Below are 25,089 nucleotides of genomic sequence, written 5' to 3' on the forward strand. Positions count from 1 at the left end.
TCAGACTGTGTGTTAATTAACCAGTTACTTTAGCAGTGTTTATGATTCGACTATCTGATATTTTGCAAAACATTACAAAAATGTCATGTGAAAGCTGATGAACAGTCCAAAAGCAGTTTGTCTCAAGTAAATATCATGGCTTTTATAATGCATAGATTGGACACACTGAACCACTGACAGCATGTGATGTGGCATAAAAAGTTGTATTTTAGCTTTCCTCTAATAGTGAATAAAAATATGGAGAAAACCCTGTTACTGAAGCTATTTATTTAGTTTACAACACTACAATTTATGAGAGGTGGTGAAATGTTTCTGTGTAAGATTTAGTAACATCCATTGTGTACCTAAATGATATTTGCCAATCTAGGATGCTATGTTCCCATCTTCATTAACAATGGATCTTCCAAAATGAAAATGGTAAAATTCACTCCATCCAAACTGCCTGAAAATGCTTCAGAGACATGCTAGTAACTTCAAATACCCTTCTTGGCTAATGTGATCACAAATACAAATGGGATTTGTTTGGATGATCTAGAATTTTTGGGTTTTTTTTCCTCTAACAACATTTTTCAATGAATTGCGGTCAGTAATACTTGAAGAATCAAATAAAATTTACAAGATATCTTGTGACATAATGTAAAGTTTATGCAATGTTGAATCCAAGTTGTTATCAGAGTGAAAGTTTATGCATTTTGGCATCATATGGGTGGGTCCTAAAACAAAGTGGCCAGTCAGTGTAGGTGAATTATGTAAAACTTAAAAATTGAAATATCCCATTGTAAAGGATGTGCTTTACATAGAGAAATGTGATAATGTTTATTGTATAATATTTTTATGGATTATTATAATCCGTATATTTTAATAACCTAGAGTATTTGTACATTTCTGATTTAGGTTGCAAGAATAAATGATTGCCTTCTTTGTGCTTTGTTATTGATGCTTTATGAAAACAATTTTTTTTTCAATTAAAAATTCAACTTGAAAATAAATACAACTGGAAGTGTTGTTACTATCAAGAAAGCATTAACACTTATGTTAAAAAATTTCTGTACTGTGGAAACAGGATAATAATTAGTTTGTGTTATCTAACTTATTTTATTATTGTTATAAACTTTAGAAAAATTTATCATGCAACTTAGTTGTACAATTTTAAACCAGTATTTAGTATTTTAGTGTTCTTTAGCACCAAGATAGATGTATTTTTGTGTTTTATCAGTTCAGTTAAATCCTTGTTTAAGTGGTTATTCTTTTTAATCAGGGGTATAGTAAAATAAATAACTCAATGTAAACACATACTACAGAATAATTACTTGGAAGAAAGTTGAGAATTATTATATAATAGTAATTGTATAAAATATTTCTTATATACTTTATATAACCTACTTTTAGTGTTGTTTATTTATATCTAAAAAACCAGAAAATATTTGAGAAAAGCATCAGAATTTTTATAGAATTGTTTTTCTTGGATTTTGAACATTAGGCATACATTTTAGTTGAAGATGCTTGCATTATTTACATCTAAATGCAGTAACTTGTATAAATTAAAGCTTATGTAACAGGAGAATGCTGTGTAAAAAAAAATAACCAAAAACTGATTAAATTGAATTTAAAACTGAAGAATTTGTTTACACACTAATCCATAGTTTTTATTCTTAAAGTTTTATTTTGTGAGAGATATATGATAGATTAATCTGTCAAAATTATTACTTTTTTAATTTTTATTTTATTTGTTCCATTAAAAGAATTTAACTCTGTCATAATTCTCAGTGTTTTGCAGACCTCAGCCATTAGTTCTGCTTTTTTCTACCTTTCATTCTCATTTATACTTTTTTACTTTTTAGGCCTGTTCATGGTCTCAGCTGTTAAGTAGCAAGAATGTAATTTTTTTATCATTATATTCATAATAGGTGTTCAACAAGAGCTCTTTAAACTCTTATGTTAATTCAATACTAAGTATAACTCTTGGATTAACTGTAAAGTAGTGGTATAACACTGTGTTATACTATTCAGGATATGATTCACACATAGATGCCTTATTATAAATACTCAAAATACTCAAAACTTTCACCATTTTCCTTTGTGAAATTGTATATCTTTTCTCACTAAATTCTTTTATATTCACTTTTGTCTCGTGTATATTTTGTCTTAAATATGCATGTATTGAAATTTACTTAAATTTTACTGTAAGTGATCAAATATTTAAAAGATAACTTTATTTTATGCAATACAAAAGTTGTTTCCTATGAATAATTTACAAGTAGGTTACTTAAATAAATACTGAGTGATTCTGATTTCTACTGACAGACAGATACTTCAGAAGTCGTAATTGTTAGCACTGTTGAATAAGGTGTTGGGGGCCTACTCTGTACAGTGTTACTGAGTTCACTGCAAAATGATGGCCTTTGTAACTTTTCTAGGTATTATAAACTAAAAATGTCAATTACAAAATTACCACAATTGCTACAAAACATTAACAGTTACAAAAACCATAAAGGGGAGTGAGATAATAATCCTACTATAATTAGAAAATGGAAGCAAAACTAATGTCTTTATGAGCACTGTAAGTTTCTTGGATCGAAACGTAAGTTGTACTATTTAAGATTAATTGATTTTTACTTTTCTTATGTGTGCCTCTGTGAGGAAGGATTGCAGTAATGTTATAATTTTTTTTGCTAACAATTCTCTTTGTTGCCTGTGACAATTTATTCACTCTTTCACTCGGCTCTTAGTTTTGTTTTAAAAATTTTTGAAATCAAGTCCATTAATAAACTCACAGTAAGTTTAATATAAGTTTTTCAAGCTTCTTCATTGAATTTTAATTTTTTAACATTTTGAGTATGGATAATAACGTATTTCATAAAGGTTGAGATAAATAAGGAAATACAGTTTGTTTATATTATTTTCAATAATTGATATACAAATTGTTATAAAAAGTGGAAATATCACTGTGTATTTTAAAATATGATTTTATAAGTATGCATGGATAAATATATTGAAAAAAAATTCACTAATGTTAAAAAATTCAAACAGTGTTACATTTTACTTTCCAGGAAAGAGAGCGTAGACGGCAGCATATGTTACTTGTTAGGGCATTAGAAATTCGTAAGAAGCATGAGGTATGGAACACTGTAATTTTTTATTGTAAAGTAGGAACACTTCTTTAAAATTATGGAAAAAATTCATTTTCTTGGATATTATGTTAATCAGCTTAAGTATAAGTATGTACAAATCATATGATTTTTTAGTATGAAATTAATGCTGTAATGTGTCCTCAACTGCGAAGTATTGTTTCTGTAGATCTTTTCTTAATTAAATAATGTTTTTTGATGCTGTGTTTTAAGCTTTAGAGCTCAAAATGACTAACAAGAGAATGCAATGCAAGACATTTTTGATGACCAATTAGGACTGAAGTTTAGCTATGCTTTCAAAAAGAAACAAAAAAGTAATTAATTTCTTCTCAACTCCACTCGCTTGAATAAAGTGTTCATGCCCAAAATTATCTAAGAAATTAAGGTTTTTTTTTTCTTTCAGAACTAATTATTACAGATTTACACCAATAGATAGCATGATATATTGATGTTATTCTACTATTAGTTGATGGTCCAGTGTAAAGATGTACAGTACTATCCCTTTTGCATTGATAAGGTTTCTTGTGACATAAATGTAACTGATCATTCCAATTAGAATTTCAAAATTGTTATAAATTTTTCTCAACAGTAGGTCAAACTAATATTTAGGAATACATACAAATAAGTCATAGCACCCACTGAAACATAAAACTAGTAACATTAAAAATTGATTGCTGCTAATGAATAACACACAGACAGAAAAATTACTAATTCTCAAATTTATTAGTGATCTGCAGAAAATTATTCAGTTAAAATTATTAATATTCTTAATTTCATAACAGTATGATCTGTATTATCTGAAGTATCAATTGTGTGTATGGGTTGTTTATAGATTTACCTTTGCAGTTTGTATTTATGTTTATGATAGGTATACCAAACATGCAAGTTAAATATTATATAGTAAAGCTAAATCTATGGTGTTAGAACTGCATTCTTATTCCAAGTTTTCTTAGCCAGGTATACTAAAAACTAATGAATAATAAATAAAAACTCAAATTATTTTCAGCAATATGTGAAAACCTACACAACTTTACTAGCAGAGAATGCTACTCAAACACTTTTTTGGGGAATATGATAATCTAATATTTCAAGTGGAATCTTCTAATTTATATTCAAAATTTAAAATGCCTTAAGTGTTGGAAATTAGTGTAAAATACATTGTGCATATGAGGTATTGCCTGGCTATGCAACACAGTTTATTATGAGGTAAACAAAGCATATGTTCATAGTTCCTTCTATGTTGTGTTAATTCATGTCACCCTCAAAGCTAGAGCTCCCATGTAATAAATGTTGTTAGTTTCTTTGCACTGCATATAAATATGTACCTGAAAATGTCAATCTCTTGTACATAAAGAAATCACCATGATTATACCAGTTTCTTTTTTTCACTTTACATATTATGGAAAAGCTATTCCCCTTACCACTGAGTCCTTATTGGAAATTTTCCATTTTTCACAGCATCTGATCAAGTAACCTGAGGCAAGTTACAGTTACATTGTTTAATTAGTGGTATACCACTAAAAAAAGACGTTTTTATAAGTAAGTGTAAAAAAATCATCTGCCAAGAAGTGTATAAAACTGCACCTCTTGAGACCTAATAAAACTTAAGAAATAACAAGTGTAGTTACATAAAATATGACAAAACATATTTACAATTATGATTTCAAAATACAGTATTCATAACTGCATAATGAATTTTATTCTAAAACTGCTTACTAGATTACCTGATAATCTTCATACTAAAAAAAATCTTCTATAATACAGAAAACATTGTGAAATGAGAAGCATACAACTCATCTGCATGTTATAAACTATGAAATTTCTGTTGTCCATAGGTTTATGTGGAGATTTCTACAGTGAGGGTATTTGGAAGATAGCCTTAACATGTGTAATTGGAGATAAATAACATAAAAAAACTATAAATACACGAGCACAATCATTACAATATAGTTTGCATGATGTGTAAAAAACAAAAACTTTTTACATTTATAGCTCATTATATGTTGCAGATTACAAGTTTTATTTTCCTTTTTTACTGTAAACTAAAAAAAAGTCTCATAGCTACTTGTCAGTCTGGATTGGTATTTGGTAGTTGTGTGTGACCTTGGAGTGTCAGATTCTATTCTGACTTATTCCTCCAGAATAGCTCCATAACAAAGTATTTTAGCCTGATTTCAAATCAATGTTGGACTTTTAGCTCAACAAAAAAACTTCTGTAATAATAGGTGTCTTGTGCTTCTCGCTTAGCAATTAAAGGAATGTTCCAAGGAACACTATGCAGTGTTTGATGAAACATTTATAAATTTGGCTTATTCGGAAGTTCTGAGTAATAAATGCATACATAGTAGTTTCTAGAAGACGTCCAGCTGACTTCACTGACACAATTCATGTTTGAAATGGACCAAAAGTCAGAAAAGCTGCAGTTTTACACGTTTTTTAATGTTTGCATCAAAGATAAAACTGACATTTGTAATGTTACAGTGAAATAGCTACATGATAAAGAAAATATTTATAAACTAATTTCGTAATGCATATCTTTAATATTTAAGGTGGATTGTACCACTAGGCAATTGATGCCATTACACAGTATACAGTATGTGAAAAATAACTGAGGCAATGTTAGTGATATAGCCTGGTCTTTTTCTTTAAAAAAGCCAGTTTGTCCCCATCCATATTCTTTGTATTGTGTAATGAAAATTAATATCAATCCAAACTGTATGTGGTTGAACTTTGTGAAAAATACTGAAATAAGTAACATAGCTGTATTATTATAAACTCCAATAAAATGAATGAATGAACATAATATGTGTTAACCTTTATTGACGTTAGAAAATATTTGCAGTTAGTAAAAAACTTGGACACAATAACAAATGCAGCCACAATAATGATTATATTTATATATCTCAAATATAAAACGTGTTAAATATCTTTGAAATTTATGATTAGCAGGTGACAGTCTACTGACTGACATTTCTTTGTGAGAGATAACATTTTGGACCACTTTCATTTCTGAAGAAGATTAATGATTTACAAAAAAAAATGGAATGAAGACTCTAAGAGACCTTTCAGAAGGCTATTCATTATAATTCTATTTTAACATGTATTAAAACTCAAAGTTGGAATATGTGCATAATCCCAGTCAGTGTATATACCATATTCATATCTATCATAATACTTGATTTTATTTTCCATTAATTTTCCTTTTCCTGACTTTTGCCTTTCTTTTATCTTAAAGAACAAATGGTTGGTTCTCTTTAAACCATGCTGATTGTTATTCTTGCATCTGTTATTTCCTCATACTGATACAGCAGTAAGTCTACAGATTTACAATGCTAAAACGGGTCAGTCCCCTTCAGGGGACAGTGGACACTGCAGATGGCTTTGCTATAAGAAAACACACACATCTATTATTTGTGGCATTAGTGCCTAAAAAATAAAACTAATCGGGTTTAGGGAGCATCCTATAAAAGTGAAATCATTAGGATTTTTAAACCTTTTACACTAAAATAATTGTTAATTTTTATTAGCAATGCTAATTTAAAATAATCAGGATTTGAAGACTCAATGTATTAAAATTATACTTAATTTCACCTCTGATACATTCTTTTGATCTTGTATTTTCTGTTGTGCCTAATTACAGTATACCAAGTATGTTGCTTAGAAATGAAATGTTTAGCAAATGTGAGTGTAAAAATGTGTTTTTGTCCAAAATAGCATGATTAAAAAATCATGTGTGTCTATCTTGACAGTATGTATAAAGAATGTTTATGTTCTAACATATAAGTACAAAACACCACACAAAATAATTTACAATAAATACATGCACTGTTTATAACAGCAGTTCTAACTTCTTATAATATGATGTCAGAAAGCAACCTGCAGATATGTTGGAGTTTTAATTAGTTGAGTGCAAAGCTTTTATTTTTTTCATAAGTTTGTTTTCAAATACTAATTTGATTATTCAAATACTTGGTCTTATTTCTGCTTTTTATTACATAGGCATTCTACCAATGTGCTATTCTGTGAGTGTGTGTCTGTAAGATCATTATAAAACACACTTTATGTGACAGGCACATGATGTTGTTGTTATCATCTTGCAAACATTGCCAAAGTGTGAAGCTCTCAATCTTTTACTTCTCTCATCTTTCCATTTTCGGTTTCTGTTTTGTCCCTTTGTTGTTTTTTTCTCAGTGTTATCCCTAGTCTCCTTTGATACTTGAATTTTTATTAGAAAATTTTCAGTTTTCTTTTCTGTTCATTTTCTTTAAAATCAGGTTGTTTATCATTTGGACTATAGTCAAGTTCTTTGCTAATAGCTTCATTGCATTCAAGCATCTGCAGCTGTATCTCTGTTTTTGCTGTATATTGTTTCAATATAGCAGATATAATTTTACTGAAAAAAGATTTCTAAGCTAAAGTGTACCATTTGGGTCGTAATTGGTATAATAAACTAGCGCCATGACAATACCAGTGATATGCTCCTTTGCAAGACCTACTAATTTCTTTTCTGTCTGTGAATTTTGTAATAATGTGCATCTATGATTCAGCAAGGTTACTAGTGTCATTTGAAATTAGTCTGTCAGATTTTCATACAAGTAAGTCTGTAGCACTCATAATTCTTGGGGAAGAGAACAAGGAATTGTTAGGATATTGTTTGTTTTGCTGTTGTTGAATGATGAACAAAAATAAGGTTTGAATATTTTATGGCTTCCAAAAATATGATATGAACCATTCTTTAGACCATCTATGAAAATTTGTATACTACTGGAGGTTTTACTGTTCTATTGCACTTTCTTTTTTCTTTTTTTTTGAGATGAATTATTCTTGACTTTAATGTTGTGCAATATCTTAATGTAGTTTCTGACCATGTGGTTGGCACAATTTACCTTCTTCACTGACCAGCCATAAGATACTCTTTCCAAAACTTTTTAAAACACTTGAATCACTGTCACCAATTAGTACCTTATGCCTTACTCCATGCATCGATTCACTGTTACAGAAACCTTTTACAACAATATCAAGTTCCAGATTCAGTAGCATTTGTGTTCAGTTATTGTTCCTCTTTTCTCATGTGTGGCACATATGCAACAATATTTGTTTCATATGTTTAAAAAAGTATCTCACTTTTACAATGACCAATTATGACTACATCATTGTACAACTCCAGTATTAGAAGTATAGCAATAACTGTAGCTTTTTGCTCCCCAGCCAGCATCAGTAATAACTTTAATGCGTGGAACTCTCTCCGGATCCACATTCCCTTTATCTTGAACTAACCATAATTCTTCTTTTCCAGCTTGTTCCATTTGTGTCTCCGTACAATTTTCACATAGATGAAAAAATCAATTTCATAACTGTAATAAGACTTCAACAAATACATATATAGTTATATAATAGTTTATTTTCATTATTTATAGACATTTTACTGTATTTGTATTACAAATACAAAATGCACTTTGTTTTTAATTTATCTTATAAAGTCCGTTAGCATTTTCTTCAGGAAAGAAAAACATGTGATAAGGAAAGTTATCATTTCTTATAAACATGAAACATCTATGCATTTGCAACATTCAAGTAAAACTTCCCACTATTGTAATAGTTTATAATTTATAAACATAAACAATTGCCTCACTGTTCTGAAACTTGACTAGTTTTCATCCAAAATCCTACAAACTAATAATAATAACTTTCATTTGTACATACTGACTCAAAGTACTTGTTTTAATATAAAACAACACCTACCCTATATTATGCCAAAAACAAAAAACTGGTATTGTAGAAATAAACATCACAAAACTATACACATGTACTTGTCCCACGTTTTCTCTGTATTTTTGGAATGTTTGTGTACTCATAGACAGTATTCCTAAAACTGAAAGTGTCTCCTCTTGTTATGCGTGACCACTTTCTGTTGTGATGAATCCCCAAACTGCCAAAAAATTTATGTTACCTTCACCTTGTGTATGAGCTGGATCTGGTTGAATAGTGACTTTTGTTTCACATTTGCTGCAGTGAACATGGAAATTATTTTTGAGACTAAAGTGCTGTTCATTTATGCACACAAAAAAATGAACAGAAAGTTAACAAATTTCCATTATAAAATGTTTGATATCAACTATGTGTCTTATTGGTAGATCTTTTAGTCTCTCTTTGTGAATACAAACTGAAGGAAGTTGTTCAGTGTCTTAGGGTATATGCCATGTAAATTAATGATAGAACTATTTTAATAAAAGACATAAGTTTTTACAATACAAAGATAACAACAAACTGTTCTTTACACTTCTGTAACAATGGAAAGAGAGAACATTTCATAAGTACATTGGCTCAGGTACTCTTTTATATCTAATAGTTTAGCTGTTACAGTTGAAAGTAGCATACACAGCTGTTATTTCACTACATTATTTTCTGGCATGTTTATGTCTGCCTTTCATTTATACTTGATTAGCTTACTTTAGGTCAGAGGATAAATAATATATTGTTACAATATCTGAATAACACTATGTAACAAAATTTTTACTTTTTCTTGTTCCTGGGAAGAAAGTGTTATTTCCTAATTGCTTATGCCTAAAATAAATAAGAAAGACCTGTTTTTCTCTTCAAACTTTGCTTTTGTGACCTGGGTAATGAAATTTTCAAATTTACCCATTTTCCAGAACATTCCAGGTAGATTCAGTGCTGAGTAGCTGATAGAGAATTTCCTCGAACTTACAAGAATTTTCTAGAATATTGTAGAACTTCACTCATCAACATGGGCTCTGCTCCTGCCACAATGTATCCAATCTGTGTGAAGCAATTGGAATTGCCTGTAACCTGAACGAGTGGTGCCTCTTCATTGATAGCTCATCCAGAAGATGTGCTGCTCCATAACGGGAATAAGTACCCGTCTCTTCCCCTGGCTTATTTGGTGCACCTCAAAGAGGAATACAACAGCATCAAGACTTTGCTAGAAGCCTTGAAGTATGATTAGTATGGCTGGGAGGTTATTGAAGACTTCAAAATGGTGGTATTCCTGATAGGCCTCCAAGGAGGCTTTTACCGAGTTTCCCTGTTATCTTTGCCTTTGGGACAATGACATCGCAGCGCACTACAACAGGAAGCACTGGCCACAATGGACTGGGTTCTCTGTGGGGAGGCACAATGTCAAGTGTGAGCCACTAGTGGACCTCCAGAAGGTGTTGTTCCCACCATTGCACATAAAATTGGGTCTTACGAAACAATTTGTCATAGCTCTTGATAAGGAGTCTGCAGCCTTCAAGTACCTTCGAGACTTCTTCCCTAAGCTGCCTGAGACAAAGGTCAAAGCTGGTGTCTTCATTGAACCACAAATAAAAAAGATCCTGGAGTGCACAGAATTCCCCATGAAGCTCAGTAGGAAGAAAAAAAAAGCTTGAGGCAGCTTTGTCACAGTGGTTTAGGGCTTCTTGGGCAATCACAAGGCCGAAAATTATGTGGAACTGGTTGAGGCTCTGGTGAAGAACTATGGCAAAATGGGCTGCATGATGTCCTTGAAAGTCCATATCCTTGATGCTCATCTTGATAGATTCAAGGAGAACATGGGAGCATACTCAGAGGAGCAAGGCAAACGTTTTCACCAAGATATACTGGATTTTGAATGCCACTACCAAGGAGCATATAATGAAAACATGATGTAAGACTATATTTGGACACTGATACGTGAAAGTGATTTTTTTGTATAACTTTAGTATAAATACATGTAAATCTTGATTCATATGTTGTTTTATTCAGACCTTATGTAAATGAAAATGTGCAAGTTTGCCCATTTTTACATTGAAAATAGGATAATTTCTAAATTTCATTAACTAGGACACAAAAACAAAGTTTGAAGGGAATAATGGCCATTTTCTGTACATTTACAACATAAGCAATTAAGATATAACACATACTATTCAGAAACAAAATTTGTGTTACATTGTGTAATTTATTGTTAAACCAGGAATAAAATATATACTACACAACTTTATGAAGTCTAGTCTTATTTATTTGAGCTGTTTTTGTTCAGGATTACTGATGAAGGTAAAATTTCGTGACACTGGTATAACATGGTGAGAAAACATAATTTGAATTATACCTTAGGCTTCACATTTATCTTCTGATAACTTTTAAGTCCTTTGAATACTTACACTGTTCATTGTTGTCATTTTTCACTGGAGTATCATCAGGCCACTACTAGAAGTTTATACCAAAGCAAGTAAGTATAGATATGGTTAGTTGAGCTATTTTCTAGAAATTTCATCCGTGTCAGTTTCTTTTTGTAATTTTACTAGGAAGTTTTTTCTTTTGAGACATGTTTCACTTATTTTGCAAGGTCTGAGTATCCAGTTAAAAAGTGTTAAATTTACTTGTATAAAAAATGCATAAAATATCAGGACCAAATTCAGTAAATAGAAAGAAAGTGATAACAAAATCAGTGCCTCCTATGTTGGGTTGTTTATGTTACTAAGTAACTTTCACACTTCATTGTGATATTTATCAATGACAAATCAAAATGGACAAATTAAGTACTATACCTGAGAAGGGGTTGTGAATGGTGTTAAGGAGCGACAAACGACATTACATGATGCCAACAATTGAAATTCATATGAACAAACCTCATAAAAATGACAAACTAATTGATCCATGCAATTTTTTTATAAGACCTTTATTTATTTGGTTCATTGCAGCTCTTAGACAAGGAGACTGTACAATAGTTATAAATATTTCTTCAAGTCATGTTTATAATAAAATGATTTCTCAGTTGTTTATTTTCTGTTTCATGTTATTTAACCATTTGTTCTTTGTGTGATGTAATCATCAGTTCCTGTCCACAGGCTGGCTTATAATTCTTGATGCCTAGTCCCTAATTGTTGAACCCCAGTTTAATCTTGTTAGTGGCCATTTATAACGAATTATGTTTGTTTGATTATTATTAATAATGAAGCTGCTCAATGGGCTATCTGTGCTGTGCTAACTGCAGGTGTCTGAGTTCAGTTTTTAGCATAATGACTACTTACATTTACTGCTGAACCACCAGAAACTGTAACAAAAAACTTTTTGTATTTTATTTAAACTCATCTTCATTAGAAGCTTCACTAGTACTGATGTAATGCAGTTGTAATTTTTTCTTTGTTTTTTTAAAGGAAATTGTTGTATTAGTGATTACTAATACCAAACTTAGGTAAAGATAGTATTTATGGAAATCCTAGAATTTATTTGTGAAAATAGATAAGATCATATAACTCCAAATTCATCATGTCCAGATTTACTATATAAATTTTAACACTTCCACATATACATGTAAAATAAATAAGTTTTATATCAGAAGATAGTATACTATACTTCAGAATATGTAAAATTGTGAGTTGGAAATAATATTTAACTTCACATACAATCGGGAACCCTACACAACAAAAAGTAAACTGACTGGTTGTGTCTGTTAGTCACACGTGCAACTAGGTACCCCCCTCCTTTTCAAAACACTAGTATTTTAAAATAATAATGTAATTTTGATTTTTTACAAAAATATATGTTAAAAAATTCCATTTTCATTGTGAAAAAAATTATTTTATGAAAACTTTTAAATTGATTGAATTGCCTTTAAAACATATTTCTTCATTTGTTTAAAATGATGTTTTAATTTTTTTTTTGAAAATTGTTTTCATTTTTTTATTACAGTTGTTTTAGGTGGAATCAATAATAGTTTACTGATTAAAATATAGAAGTGCACAATAGAATGATGTAGCAAACATTACAAATTCAACAATCAGTTCACTACGTAGAATAATCGGAATAACATTTTTTATATTATTCACATTAAGGACCAATTACAATAACAGTAAAAACCAGAGAAGAATTATTTTTTGTTTGTAGCTGCCCAATATGGTCAGGTGTTTAAGGCACTCGATTCATAATCTGAGGGTTGCAGGTTCAAATCTCCATCACACCAAGCATGCTCACCCTTTCAGCCATGGGGACATTATAATGTGAGGATCAGTCCCACTATTCTTTGGTAAAAGAGTAATCCAAGAACTGTCAGTTGGTGGTGATGACTAGCTGCCTTCCCTGTTGTCTAACACTGCTAAAGTAGGAACTGCTAGTGCAGATAGCCCTTGTGCAGCTTTACACAAGATTCAAAACAAACTTGTTTGTAGCTTATGCTTGTAAGAGTCATTGCTAAACATTTCAGATATCTACATTGAATAACAGTGAAGCAATGTTGGAAATAATAATTAGCATACGTATAGAGCTGGAATCATTCAGTTAAACCTTAAAGAGTTTTTTTAATAAATTCTTGGATATTCATTGTGTTACATGTAGCTTTGATGTTTGACATTTTGTTGATTATATATTGTAGTTGTTTATCAAAAAGTATATTTTTTCAAATTATAACTAAAGTGTTCACCTTTTTGAATTTATTTTAATTGAAATAATTTTGTTGTGTAATGTATCATTAATGTATTAATGATAGGTGCGAAAATGCAGTATCTCATAATAAATTCAAAACAAATTATTTTTCTGCGATTTCACATTTTTTTTATTTTAGCAAATGAAATGTATAAAATTTTCCTTGATAAATATGCAAACAAAATTATGCTTTCTTGGTATGGTTTGTTTTAGTTTGGTTTCTTCTTTAGGAACGAGAGAGGAAACGGGAAGAACTGCTTCAAGAGAAACGAATGTATAAAGAAAAGAAAATGGTATAGTTCTAGTTCTTACATGTTAGAGACATGGTTTCTAGAGAAAAAAAAAATTATTGTATTTATTAGTTAAATTCAGAAAGTAGATGAAATGGACAATCACATTATTTATAGTGAGTTACAAAATTATTGTAATGAAACATAAATTAAAAATATATTAATTTCCTTCAGCTTTTTTTTACCACTTAAAATAACTGACTGGATAACTTAGCAAGTTGTCTGAAAATATAACTTCAGTTTTACTATGTAGAGTAAGAAAGCTAAGTTTATTGTATAGAGATACTTGCATTATGAACAGATATAGAACTGTCTTTAAAATGTAATTAAATAGCATGTCTACATGGTGAATACCATTCAAACTTAAAAGTTTTTGGTATGTGTTTAATCAAATATATTAAGGTACCTTTCCTGACTTGATTTTTATATAAATAGATGAAAAACTAAAATTTTATTAACTTCCTTAAACTTTGTATCAATATATAAAAAGTAAACTACAGTTTTTGTGAAGAATTGCAAATAGTTCAGTTCTCGCATAAATCGCTGTTCTTCAGTGCTGCCATCTATACGGAAAAAATTTTGTTGCAAATGCCACAAGCCTTGATGATCCCTTTCGTCAGGAGCTGACTGATTCCAATCCATCTGGCATGTGACAAACCTCCAGTAATAAGAGCATGACATAATCTCTTGATGCAAATGACTCCTTCCATTCAAAAAAATTGTCGGTTTTCATTTGGCAGTACTAATGTTGTAATATTTAGTTTGTACTCTCTTCAAGTATTTTTTTTTCTCCATATCTTTTTATTAATTTCTCTCAATAAGTTTACTCTTTACTGTACAATGGTGATATTTAAAACTTGTTGAGGTCTTTCAAAATGGAACTATTTTATATTTCTACCCAGTTATGGAACTTGTTATTTCACTGCAAAAACCTTTTACTTGTTTCTGCCAACAAAGTTATGTTTGGTTATTAATGTGGCATTATGAAGTCTGCATTACCACTTTGGAGGTTATGTGTTCTATTAGCACATTTACCCAGGCTTCAGGTCGGGGTAGTCTGCAGAGGATTTTTGGCTTCACTGGTAGACTGATTGTCCAATAAACTGATATTCATTGAGCTTCAATTCAAGTTTAAGGCCTCACACATTTTTACATACAGTCTGCTGGCTTCAGAAAGATAAGATTTTATATTGTTATGGTTTTTGAATAATTTATTATCTCTAATTATTTGAGTTTTGTAACATATATCTTGTTAGATTGGTTGATACTTGTAGTCCAGTTTGGATTAGAAATTAGGCTTAGTTGTATGCTTTCTTTTATACCACTGATACTAGTGATTTTTGTTATTTTAGGATTACCCATAATTTATGTTACTGGTATATCAATCATTTGCTTAACTATATTGTTTTTCTTCCGTACATCATGCCTCATACATAGGTTTTGTTAATACACACTTATTTCATTTTATAAATTACCATTTATCCCATTTTCATAATTATTATACTTATTGTTAGGTTATGATTTTTATTTTTGGGTCTTTAGTGATATCCTTTATCTTGCACTTTTCAATTAGGCTTAATACATCTTTTATTTTCAGTTTACCCATATTTCTGCTTGCAGATTAATTGCTAAATGAAGTTACATATATAGCTAGTTTAAGCATAACAGATATCTCTCTATTTTTATTTACTTGTGGTTATACTTCAGGATTATTTGTTAGTTTGGTTAACAATTTGTTTTTCTTCAACACATAACATTATTACACGTTTTTTTCAAGTTTATTGCCATTAGTTTTATTTAATATATAATTTAAAATTCTTTCCCATGCATTTGTTTGGGTAGGCTTCTGGGGTATGGGGTCCATACTACCTGCTCACAATATTACTTGCCTTCCATTTCTAATAGTTGAACCAATTTCAAATGGCCCAGATTTTATCAGTCTTCATTCACTTTATCATGGATTGTATTCCATGCCTTTACTGCAGAATCTGTTAGGACTATCTATTTATTATTTTCTTAAATACATTTCCAATTATATTCCCTTTCTCTTGAGAATAATTATTTGCATACCTTGGCCTTACACAGGGTTTTTTTTTGTCTCAGCTTACAATCAATATTTTCTTCTTGGTTTTATGTCTTTCAGTACTCTGTTAATCCTATCCATTTTCTCTTCTATCTACTTTTTGCAACATCCATATTGCACTGTCTAACCTTCTACAAGTAATGTTTGTCTTCCACTTCCTTTCTCTGGTGTTTTGCCTATATTTATAAGACTTTTATAGGATACCTCCTCCTTATTCCTTCCATATAGGGGAGTTTGCTGTCTTTATTTCTTTCTTTACATATGTTCCTTATATCATTTTGGAATCTTCTAGGGTGGGACACTGCTATTTGTTTACTATCCACTGTTAATAGAGACATTTGGTCAGATATTTTTCTCCACTGGTCCATTGTTTTGGGGCTCCTCCTCTACTTTTAGCATCATGTGGGGTAACTGCCATGCTGTATTAAGTGTCTGTTGTTGCTTTTTCATTTCATTCTGAGATACTTCATCTTTATTCTTTTACATGTCCTGCAATTTCCATCTTTTATGTGTCCAATCTGAGGGTTTTCTTCATTCTTCTTGTTAGCTCAATGCTGTTTGAGAATCTGGATTGATCAGTCCTACCTCAGTCCCTTCTTGGGTCATCTCCAATTTCATATGTAGTCTTTAATCACATTTGGGTTTGCCATTTTTATACATCTGAAAATGTTCACAGTATTTATTTCCCATTACATATGTTCCTGACATCAGTGTAAAAATAACCAACATTTGGAAGAAACTTATAACAAAACACAACATTCCAGTAAACACCAAATATATTTAAAAACCAGGTACAAAAGTCCATACTATATAAAAACTACACTGACAAACACAATGCCAACATAATTTATAAAATGCAATGCAACAACTGCCAGAACTTCTGTATTGGAGAGCAAGCAGAAAAATGGAAATTAGATTCCAAGAACACAAAAAACACCTTCACACATTTTTGAACAATGCAAATCAAATAAACACAACATAACTATAGAAAATTCCCAGGTACTAACTAGGGAAATAAATATAAACAAATGGAAAATTAAAGAAGCCCCACTTATACAACTAAAACCAAAATTAAACCAATATAAAGGAACACCTTTATACCTATAGTAATTAATAACCTCATATCCAATGGCAACGCCCCCTGCAATCCCGTACCTGTTTATACTCTCGCCCTAAGATGTGTCTGGCAATGATCACTTGCAAACTCTTTCTTTCTTAACCTGAAGATGACCTAGTAAGATCAAAATGTTGTTCACTCCTTATCAACAAAAGCGTAAATACCCACATCAGCCATTCTGAGATACATTTTTATTTCAAGTGGGTTTCTCGTGATTGAGAATATTTTAAACACTCCTCTATTGGGACCATGCATTTGATTTTCCTTTTAATTTTCTTTCTTCCATCTTTGTCTTTATAAATTCACAGATGATCATATCCCCTATGATGTCAGATTTCCTGCTTCCTCTCTCTCTTCTGGATTTTTTTTTTTTTTTCCTCATGCTCATCTTAAGTGATTGGGAATGTGGTTCAATCAGTAGATGGTTTAGGACTATGGACTTCAGGCAAAAGGTCTTATTCCCTTCACACCCTGCTAAAGCAAAGGAGAATAGCTACCCATTCCTGCCATGCCTCATATTGATTATGTTGATATGGTATGCATTTCAAATAGGGTTTCATAGTCCCCCATTGCACTCTCTCAGATGTTGTTGTTTATCCCGATTCTCCATCTTGCTTTCTCCTCCCTTTCTTTTTGGTACGTTCAAGAGTCCTTACCACTTTCCAGTTCCAAGCTGTTGGAATGGTGGACTGTGGAGGTATCCTCCTGAATGTGTTAATGAAAACCAAATAATATATACATATACTAAATATACATAAATGATTATAAAACCATTTATTTGAGAGTAGGATGGTGGTGTTCTGCTGTTGTAGGTGACAAAATGTTCTCCTGTGTGTGGTAATGGAGTGAGCCATTAAAACTGCAGTTCACTCCTTTGATTTGGATCCTACCCCTCCACATGAATGTCACTTCTCAGTGGCTGGATTTTGAATTTAGAGCTGAACCAATCACCATAAGTACTCACACATGTGTTACAAATGTCTGCATTCTCTCACTAATTTATACTCTTTTGTTATCCCTTGAGGTTCTTATTATTCCAAGGATATTACTGAGCTTGGAGTGGTTCCTGTCATTTTGATTCTGAGTGAGATGGTTTTTGTAACATGGACATCTCTTTGATGCCAGGTGTTGGGTTCCTGAATTGATCAGTTAATTTCTCACAAGTGTTATCATGTGTCCTGTGCATAGGTTGAGAGGTGCGAGATTCCCTCTGATCTCATGAACTTGAAGTGAAGATGGTATGATCTTTTTTCCTACCCTCACCAAATTGCTGGGTTTTAAATTGTAGTTAACTTGCCAGCAGTATGATCCTCTTTTCTACCCACACATGGATGTCAGTTTCCAGTGAATGGGTTTTGGATTGTAATTGGCTTGTCAATGATATAATCCTCATCCTAATCCCACATGGATGTCAGTTGTCATTGGTATGTGTTTTCGATGTAGGTGACTTGCCATATATGTCCATCATGCTCTAGCCATTTTACATCCAGAGATGCATCCTTTTACTCTCACTCACATTTATGTATTATGGGATTGAGATTCATGTATAATGTGGTTTAGATCACAATCTAACCATACTTTTCTTCCTATTGTTTCTGTCCATATCTGCAACACCTTTTTCCACACTAGGCAAAATATATACCTGATACAGAAATGGTGTAGTCTCTTTGTTAGTGTTCTTTGGATGCTTTTTTTTTTTTTTTTTTTTTCTCTCTGGTCTCTCCACCTTTTCATTGTGGGACTTTAGTTATTTACTAAAGGGGAGGTAATGTACCGTATCATAAGTTATAATTTTCCTATTTTGAAAATGTATTTCTGATAGGTACATACCTACTTCACACTTCCCACCATTCCTCCTCCCCTTATTGGTGGAGGAGTGTTGCATGATGATTTGCACATGAGATGCATTGGAATCACTCAGTTCTAGATGGGTGGAAGTGTCAAGGTCAAGGCTTGTGGCATAGTTTTTGTGTATATGTTTTGAAAAAATAGAATTTACTTTTGTACAGTAGTTCCATTTTCATCAAGTTTTATTACACACTATTACTTTGACAGTTGTTTTTTCTTTTGTTGTACTAGGATGTGATTTGATTATGATAAAAGTTTAAGTTTAAAATATAATTTTTTGAATCGCTGTAAACAATTCCTTTTGTGGAAATATTTAAAATGGAATAACTTAATTTTTATTTATTTGTTGTTAATATCGTTAATAACTGCTTCACTATACTGGCACTAGGAGCAGAGAAGAATGGAGTTGCAAGTGATTAGAGAAATGAAAAAACCAGTGGATGATATGATGTTAAAAGATTCTGTTGTGAGTTATAAATTAAAATAGCTATTAATCATAGTAAAACTTTTGTTATCATTGTATTTACTGATTCTTGCATGGGAAAAAGCATTAGAAAATTTCTTTTTTAATTATATTTATTTAGGGAATGCCATCTTGTATGTTTATTTTAACCTCTGGCAATAAAACAGTAAAAGGATTATTAAATTAAATATAATTCAGGAATGTACATTTTACTCTTGCAAATTTTTGAAAGTTTGGAGACAGTTTGACTGATTAACGAAGAGAATGTTATTATAAATGTACAATGTGTAGACAATATTATGTCATCCTAAAGTCCTAGCAATTTACAGTGACACATAAATATATGTATTCAGTATGAAACAAAGGGGTCACATGATCAGAAATTGCTTTGCAACTTAGAATAGGTTACATTGGCAACCCAGGGCAATGTTTTGAGGTGGAGCTGTTTTGTTCAAGTCATGAATCCAAATGAGAGATCAATACACTGAAAAACCTTGGAGACATGGCTTCAAGACTGCTGAATTGATCACATGGATGAAGATATCAACTGTACAAAGCAGTCCTTCATTTACACCAACTTTCCATGCAACCACCAGAAAAAATAACTAAAACTCAACACACAAACAAAATTAACACCAACCAACAACACAACATTACCCTGCATTTACAATTTATCCCTAATACAGTGGGGAGCCGTTAAGCCGCGGTATTTGGGGAGTCAACTTGCTTAACCGCAGCTTAAGTGGTCCGCGGCTTAAACCTTTGTGACTGAAAAGCCGAAGTCGCCAACAGCTCTGCCGAGGATCCTCATCCGGGCCATTGCGTGATCATTATAATATTAATGTATAGACTATTCAGATACAATAGAAAAGTGCCGTTTTAACACAAACGACCAATGCATTGCGATGGTTCGCTTTTCCTCTTTTTAATAAATAAAATATACAACACAATTTTGATTACGATTTATTAATAATATGAAGATTACAATAAAAATAAACCTTGTCAATATGATATGCTTTCTATTAATTCAGAAACTGAAGTGATTTCTATTGGGTTTGTGGCCAATATATACAATTCCATAAAAATATCGGATTATCGAATTAAAAATAATACTTTAATTATTGATCACTTTTTTCATGGATTTACTGCGGATTAACTTTAATGTATGGAGAGGTGTGATTCGGTAACAATGGCGGCCTCCATAAAGCTGACATAGAGAGCGGATAAGGTAGATTAACGGTCGATTTCTATTGTAATATATTTTATTTATTTCCTAAATTAAAGCAAATCCTTTTTAAATATCCCCTTGAAGTTATAAAGCCAGGATTAAATTCATAAGCCATGTTTTTACACGTTCTTAAATTAGCGGTGAGCTGCGATAATCCTCGCTCACATCGCTCACAAGACTTGCTACAGCGGCTTAAGCGATTTTGCGGTTTACTGCACCGCGCTTAATGGCATTCCACTGTATTAGTTTAAAAATTAAACAACACTCAGAGAAAACTTGCTGTTAAATAAAATTCCTGTTGAATTCAAATTCTCCCAAAAACCCAGCCTTAACTAAATTCATAATTAAATAAAAATTACCTGGTATCACATGGCACCAATTCATTTATACAGTAATGTGCAATAAGTTTCCAGAATTCTTCAATGGAGAAACCAGAAGAAAATTGAAAACAAGCTTCACCAAGTTTATTTTTTTAAAAAATCCTCATGTTCACCACCATTGCAACACAAAAAACCGTAGTATATTTATACAAAACAATTTTAAATAAAGAACCAAATATCAATAAATGCAGAAAAAAGGATGCTATCTTGATTGAATGGAACAATACCTCGAGGTTTCAAGATATTCATGTGTCTATAAATTAGTTGTACTTGAGAATGACATAATTTGTATAACATGTCATACACAATAGAATAAGGTTTTCTCATTACCCAGTAAAGCCATCTCCAGTTTTAATTTCTAAAAAAATGTATCTCAGGTTAACCTGAAAATGACCTAGGAAGGTCAAAACATTGTTCTCTGCTTTATGAGTAAGTGTCAATACCCATACTAGCCATTCTGAGATGCATTTTTATTTCAAGTGAGTTTCTTGTAATCAAGAATTTCTAAAAAAATTTTTCTCTTGATCAGATTTAAATATTATAATACATTATTGAAAAAACAGAAAATTTTATTACAAATACCATTTAAATTGAAATTATCTTTATAAAGTAATAAAAGTATAAACAAACTTTCTTCAAATGCTGTGAAAAAGTAATGTATTCTCTATGATACATTTATAGTTAATTTTTGGACATTGAACTGGAATGTATTAACTTGTTAATTATTAAATTTGGTATTTAATAGAATATTTTCCAGTAAAATAAAATTTTGAACAATGAGATAATTTCATACAACAAGAATGATAATTTTTTTATTACATAAGAAATTTATAAATTTAAATTTTCTCTGATATTGAACATTGTATGTGCTATTTTTTAAATTATTATTATTTCATTTAAAAATTGTTTTCTTTTACAGCATGTAGATTTTAGTTCAATCTCTCTGTAAAGGGTGCACTAATATTAGGTGCCTGTTGGTTAATTTTTCTGTATGTTAATATTTTATTTTCAGCCTCTCCCTACCTTGAACAGAATTCCTGGACTTAAGTTGGCAGGAAAAGCATTCTCTAACACCCTAATGGTTTTTGAATTTCTTCATAACTTTGGTGATACAATAGGTTTTGGTAAGCTTTTCCACATTTATTTTTAATTGTTAATTGGAGACTTTAAAAAATATTGTTCTTGAACTCTTTTCAACAACTGTTTTTTTACTAGTGTAGTAATATTCTGTATTTAAAATATGTAATGCATAATTTTATAGCATTTGGGTGTACAGTTTAGGGAAACTTTTATAGGTTTCTTTGTTTACTGAAAAAAAAACGTTTTAACTAAACATTTGTCATTAATACTAATTTAAGAATTAAGTCTAATTTTTATTTAGAAGAGCTTCTTGAGTATATTTTACAGACCTCTGAATAATACTGGTTTGTCTTTTCATACTAATGAAAACACCAGTGCATGTTAAGAATTCTTCCTATCAAAATATAAACAAGCTAATAGAAGGCTCCATTTTTAGTACATTAAGAGCTTTAATTTTTATATGTTCACTACTTTATATCAAAATGATATGCAGAATTGTATCCATCAGGACCTAAATAACATGAATTATTATTTTTTCCTTTTAACCACTGATAGTATTCTAAATATTGTCATTTTATTATAGATAAGAAAAATATGCTTTTAAGTTAAATATGTTCTTAGATGTGAATGTGATGTATTTTTTTTTAGACATGGAGAAGTTTCCAACATTAAATACCTTCCAGATGGGATTACTAAATAATGATGAAAAGAGTGAAGAGGAATTGTTATCAGTTGTTCATCATTTGCTAATTTGTGCTATTGATGATCCTGGGGTGCCAAACCGTCCAGAGGTACGACTTCGGAAACAAAGTTTTTTCTTTTAAAGATCGACTGAGTGTTTTAATTTTAAATTAAACTTTATGTTATGGTTCTCACATGATTCATATTTTTCAGCTTTCAGTAAGATTGAAATTATTATAAAAAATATAATTATTAAGTTTTATATATGCTGAAATAATTTTACTAGATTAGCTTTTAAGCTGTTTTGTATGATCTTTACCCATTTAGATGTGCCTGTTGGTATACAGAAAATAAGCACACAGAATCAATAGATGAAGCCTAATTTTCACAGATGATGACCTCAGCTGCTGATTCATATCCAACATGACATATGTTGCTATTCAAAACATTTGTAATATTTACAGTTGAAATTTTTTTTAACTTTTGTGAGAAAATGAACCCAAAATAAATTACTTCAGTGTTTTTCACACCTGAAGAGGCAATAGAACTTGTGCATGCTTATGACAATTCTAGGTCTTATGAACCTGAATTTTCTGAAAATGGCATAATTTTTTTTAAAAAGTACAAACGTAGAGTTTACCCTCTCCAGGCTGAAGTACAAGGTAATTTTGATAGTAAATGCTAATAATTCATATGCATTGCCAAATCCTACACACACATTTTTAACACATTATATGATATTTATGATATCTTTTGAAATATAAATATAATTTTTTTGTCAACTTATGATTTATAATGCAGTTAAAACCACTACATTTCTTAACTGTTTTAAATACTTTACTGTTTCATGTACATTGTGTGATGTGTATACCATAGTAGGCGTAATATATTCTAGATCACGTTGTTCAAAGAAAAGGTGAAATAAAATGTCATCTAAAGTATTGAAACTGTAATAAATAGTTAATATTTATCTCATTATATCTTATACATAAAATTTATGTTCTACTTTTAATGGCATATCTAATATGTTCAAAAAGACATAACACCACTTACTTTTGGCAAAATACAATTCCAGCACTAATTACTGAGATAGCTTCAGGTTCAATTTTTTAAAAAAACAAAAATGTATTATATATATAAAAAGGTTAACTTACAGTAAAATTACTTCAGTAAAATAAATAAATGTGCAGGGAAACTCATATTCTTGACATCCCCAACCTGAACATTTCACTGTTTTCAAACTACTTGAGCTGAAAATCTGTGTTTTCTCCAACTTAGTTTTGTCTATTAGCAAGTTATCTCCACACATTTGGGAAATTTAAGGGTTTCTACCATGTGAATAAAAATGTACATGTGAGGCCAAAAATTGTCAATTATGCCTACAGTTCTGATTTTTTAAATTATTTCTTGCAAAACAAATGTGAATAAAGCCTACATCAAATAAAAATAATTTTAAATCTCAACATTTCAGTTATACTTTTATTTTGAAGGAAGTTTGTAAAAATACATCACCAATTTCAAAATTTGATGGTACACATTTTCTTGGGGTAATACCCAGAATATCTGGGTGGAAGGGGTTAAATAATGTTTTTTTTTATCATTCTTCAAAATATGTTAAATGTAGTCATCTTTTAGAATTTAACATGTTTTGCATTATTACTGTTTTGTAGTTCTGTAGTAACTATAACTTTTCATTAAGTTCAGTTAGGATTTAGGTGAAGATGTATTTGGTAAACATTAGTAGTAAGTTGACTATCAGAGGAAGTATTTAGTTGTTAGAGATTACAGAATTACAAAAAAATATCCAGTTCTTCAAGGTATCTATATTTAATATACTGATTGGTGTTTTAGACTTAATGAAAGAATTGATTATGTTGAGAATAAAAAATTAGAATTAAAAAGATATTCCAGACTTAAAAGCTAATATGTATTAATAATCACAGCCGTAACTCTGTAGGCTTATGATACTAGAAACCAAATTTTGATACCAATGGTAGGCACAACACAACTAACTAATTGTGTAGCTTTATGCTTAGTTACAAACAAAGCATGAATAATGAATACTTTTAAAAATTTATGAGAATTCTCATTGTAATGCATCAAAGTTACAAATGTGCTTATTTAACAAAGATGCTGTTGTGGAAAAATTATCATCTCCCTTTGTATAATGATCATCTTACAGTCATTCTGTGTTTTTCAGTAAATTACCTTCATTGTCTCATGACTACCAATATACAGGAAAGCTTTGCTTTTATAATTTTTAGCATTTGTTTTTCATATTTATTTTATAAAATTAAGATTAACCTTTCACTTTTTGCCAAAAATTTTTTATATTTGTTTCCTAAAATTCCCACCATTCCAAAGCTGTAGTTTTAAGATAAATGTAATGA

General features: G+C 30.6%; 1 protein-coding gene across 27 annotated transcripts in view; it reads left to right on the forward strand.

Moving 5' to 3' along the window:
- The window catches only part of LOC143232664 (bromodomain adjacent to zinc finger domain protein 2B-like), a 186,296-nt gene that overhangs the window by 116,944 nt on the left and 44,263 nt on the right, over window positions 1-25,089 (forward strand). For all 27 annotated transcript variants that reach the window (XM_076468345.1, XM_076468356.1, XM_076468332.1 and 24 more), the window contains 5 exons: window positions 3,051-3,116; window positions 13,760-13,822; window positions 19,256-19,333; window positions 21,951-22,062; window positions 22,667-22,809. In XM_076468345.1, coding sequence (XP_076324460.1) covers window positions 3,051-3,116; window positions 13,760-13,822; window positions 19,256-19,333; window positions 21,951-22,062; window positions 22,667-22,809 — 462 coding nt within the window. The remainder of the gene's footprint in view (window positions 1-3,050; window positions 3,117-13,759; window positions 13,823-19,255; window positions 19,334-21,950; window positions 22,063-22,666; window positions 22,810-25,089) is intronic.

The sequence above is a fragment of the Tachypleus tridentatus genome, chromosome 11, assembly GCF_004210375.1.
Source record: "Tachypleus tridentatus isolate NWPU-2018 chromosome 11, ASM421037v1, whole genome shotgun sequence".
Lineage (NCBI taxonomy): Eukaryota > Metazoa > Arthropoda > Merostomata > Xiphosura > Limulidae > Tachypleus > Tachypleus tridentatus.